Source organism: Corvus brachyrhynchos, unplaced genomic scaffold, assembly GCF_000691975.1.
Source record: "Corvus brachyrhynchos isolate BGI_N302 unplaced genomic scaffold, ASM69197v1 scaffold162, whole genome shotgun sequence".
Lineage (NCBI taxonomy): Eukaryota > Metazoa > Chordata > Aves > Passeriformes > Corvidae > Corvus > Corvus brachyrhynchos.
Window position 1 is genome coordinate 4,763,965 of NW_008236696.1, and position 3,107 is coordinate 4,767,071.

The 3,107-nt window shown below is 42.4% G+C and overlaps 1 protein-coding gene across 1 annotated transcript in view; it reads right to left on the reverse strand.

Annotated features, from left to right (window-relative positions):
* Positions 1 to 326: 326 nt before the first annotated feature.
* The window catches only part of AHSG (alpha 2-HS glycoprotein), a 7,185-nt gene continuing 4,404 nt past the window's right edge, over positions 327 to 3,107 (reverse strand). The window contains exons 5-8 of the mRNA XM_008644513.2: positions 3,090 to 3,107; positions 2,692 to 2,805; positions 1,816 to 1,896; positions 327 to 964 (exon numbers count right to left, since the gene is read on the reverse strand). Of these exons, the coding sequence (XP_008642735.1) occupies positions 689 to 964; positions 1,816 to 1,896; positions 2,692 to 2,805; positions 3,090 to 3,107 (489 nt within the window). The 3' untranslated portion in view covers positions 327 to 688. The remainder of the gene's footprint in view (positions 965 to 1,815; positions 1,897 to 2,691; positions 2,806 to 3,089) is intronic.

Consider the following 3,107-nt stretch of genomic DNA (forward strand, 5'->3'; position numbering starts at 1 on the left):
TCTCTGTTCTTTTCATAGACATGGATGCTCTTATGCCATGTCCAAAAGTTTTGAGGTACTTCTGGTGGATATCAAAAGTAGGTACATGCTAGAAAATATTACAGGTGGAAGGGAAAAATACATTTTTTCCTGCCACTTCTTTAGTGTTATTGATGTGTGATCAAAAGAGAGGACTGACCTGATTTTCTGCAGTGCTCAGCACCCACACATCCCAGTGAAGCTGATGAGAAGTGCAGGAGCTTAGTGGTTTTGAAATCAAGCCCAGAATATGACTCATAATGCTGTGAAGGAGATACTTGACAACTAAATGAAAATAGATACAGATAGAAGGTAGCAAAGCACTGAACATTTTATTGTGAACTAACCTTTCAGGTGGTGTTTCTATCACAAAGCTACAACTGTTGTATAGCCCTTACAACAGTTTCATTGAAACAATATTTTCTTGTATTTTAACTAGAGAATCCTTGTATGTAAAGTAAACTACTGCTATATGTTGTAATCATCAAGATTTTGGAGCAGGCCTTTGCAAGACCCTGACCACGGCTCTGCTCTCTGGAGGGTAAAACTCATCCGGGCTCAGAGTCAAGTGTTCTCACCTATTTGTACTCGATGTTATGGTCTGTGTGTTGCTGCTGCTGCTGCTGCACTGATCCTTCAGTTTGGCTGCGTTGCATGTCTGAAACACAGCCTAGATATCGAAATGGTGAATCTTCCCAGGGCAGGGAGGAGGAGGAGGCACAAAGCCAACTGGGCGAGGTACTTTGTCATGCTGAGCAGCATCTGCAACTGCTCTCTTTGTTACTGATTTTGCTGAGAGCATGGAACGTAAAATTTCTGAAGAGCTGGATTCAGATGCAACAGGGTTATTGTGGGAAAGCCTAAGATTATGGTTTGTGAAGCCTACAGCACTGGGCACCAGTCCTGCTGATGTATCTTGACCTGGATGAGCATAGGTAACTCCAGGCTGGAAAAGAAAAACAGTTTGTGTTGGTTTTCAGTGATTTGGGGCTTGTGACATACAGGTCGTTGACACCTTACTAGGTACCCTGCTCCTAACTAGCTATAGGCCTTCAACCCAAGTTCAAATGTTCCTGACCGTCACAGAAGCCTGATTTGCATTTGAACACATGCACAGGAACCAGGAACACATTTTTTATAGCCAGTGAATCATTAGGACCAAATTCTGTGCTATATGAACTTTCAGGGCCACCTGCACAGCTGGCAAAATATTCAAGACCAGCTGTCTCATTTTCTCTTTCACATACCTGTAAGACAGCTAATTACTATTGAGTTACCAAGAGCTGTTGTCCATAGGAAGTATTCAGCCACACCTAGTCCTTCGGAGACCAAATGTAGGCTAAAATACCTGGGGAGTACTCAGGTCAAGTGCATGTTTCCTTCCCCTTGCTACAGCAGTGCAGGACAAGGTCCCTGAATTCAGTCACGTCTAAGGACTAAAAGCCTCACGCCTCACAATGCTGATTTCTGTTTTCCATTTATCTGCCCCATCCCTCTAGCTGAGCAGAGTTTCGTTCCCTTTGCCCTGCTACGCATGCAAATCTCCCAGATAGTCAGGAGGACAAATTGAGTCAAGCATGGATGGCAGACATGACATAATTCCCAGCACAGAAATCCGTAGGATAATCAGGAGCTACCCTACCTTGGCTTTTAGGATACAAAGTTAAACTCAAGTTATCACAGATAGCTAATGCAGCCTACAGTGAAAGAAGTAAACTCAAGATGATGACTTGTAACAGTACCAGGAGGCTAGGATACCCCTTGCTAGGAAAGCAAGGGACTATATGGAGCTGGTACCTGATGTCCATACAACTGGCAGTCCACCTGAAGGTCTTCTGAGGGACGTTTTACCATCACTGCTGTGCAGAAACCAAAATTCTGGTAAAGCAGAACACAGTCAAGAGAAATAGTTAGAAAATAGAGGGGGATTGCATTACAATTTTTAATTTCAGCACATTTAGAAATGGCTACTTGTTCTCATGTTTTACCTGAGCTGTAAAGTGCTTGCTTTTTAGCCTTCTGGGCTCAAAAGCCAAGCTCTTTAAATGCATAAGCAGCAAATAAAAGAAACTCCTGTATTCTTTTAGAGTAAGATCCTTTGTATGTCTGGATATGAGGGAGGGCAAGAATATAGAAGAATCTAGGTAAAAAGCTCCCACCCCCTAAAACTGCTTAGGACTCCGTTTCATCAGAAACAGAAGAATTTTAACATGGTAAAGTATACAGTATAATTCTCAAGAGCCTATATATCAGAACAAAGCATGCTGAGAGCACTGGAATTGTAGGAGGAGGAAACAGTCTGCTTTTTTTTTTTTTTTATGTGACTGTGTACTACCCAGTACAAAGAGCCTGATTGTCTCAGGTGCTCATTTTAAGAAGAGTTAACAATAATATATATTCTGTTGATTAAAAATATTCTGTCTCTGGTCCTCAAGCCTTTTTCAAATATATTCAAATCCATTAGAATTCAGTCCAGATACCTCAGAGAGAAGAGAAAGGTGTGATACAGCTTTAGGAATGATATATTGAAAAGCATATCATGGTGGTACATATCTCTTGCACTTTGATCCCCACAGGGGTCTATTCCTGCTCCAGTGCAAGCACATCCCAGCATGATGCTGCTTTTCTAGCTCAGAGCTGGGGAGATTGGGGATGATGTGCTGCCATACTCACAGACTGGTCCTCAGGCAGCAGCTGACAAGCCCCCACATTGGCTTTAGCTTCTCCTGCAGAGCAGTTTGTGGCACCCACAGCAAACTCAGCAACAACAGTGTGCACTGGGTGATACTGATAAAACAGGAAAATTGTTTAACTGACTTTGCACTCGGAAACTGCAGAGCTGCTAAGAAAAGATAAAAGGCAAATGTTGTGGCTTCATCTCCCACTGGAGTGAAAGGGAATCCTGTGGCTAAAATGACACATAATAGTTGGGAAATTAAGAGCAAATCAGGAGGGCGAATTGGAGCAAGCAAATTGCATCTGTTTGCAAACATAACTAGGTATCGGTGCACAATTACTGTAGATGAAATATTCTGTTTACATGAAAGGCTAGACACAGTTCTAGAAACTACCTGTATTTTGGCTCTTCC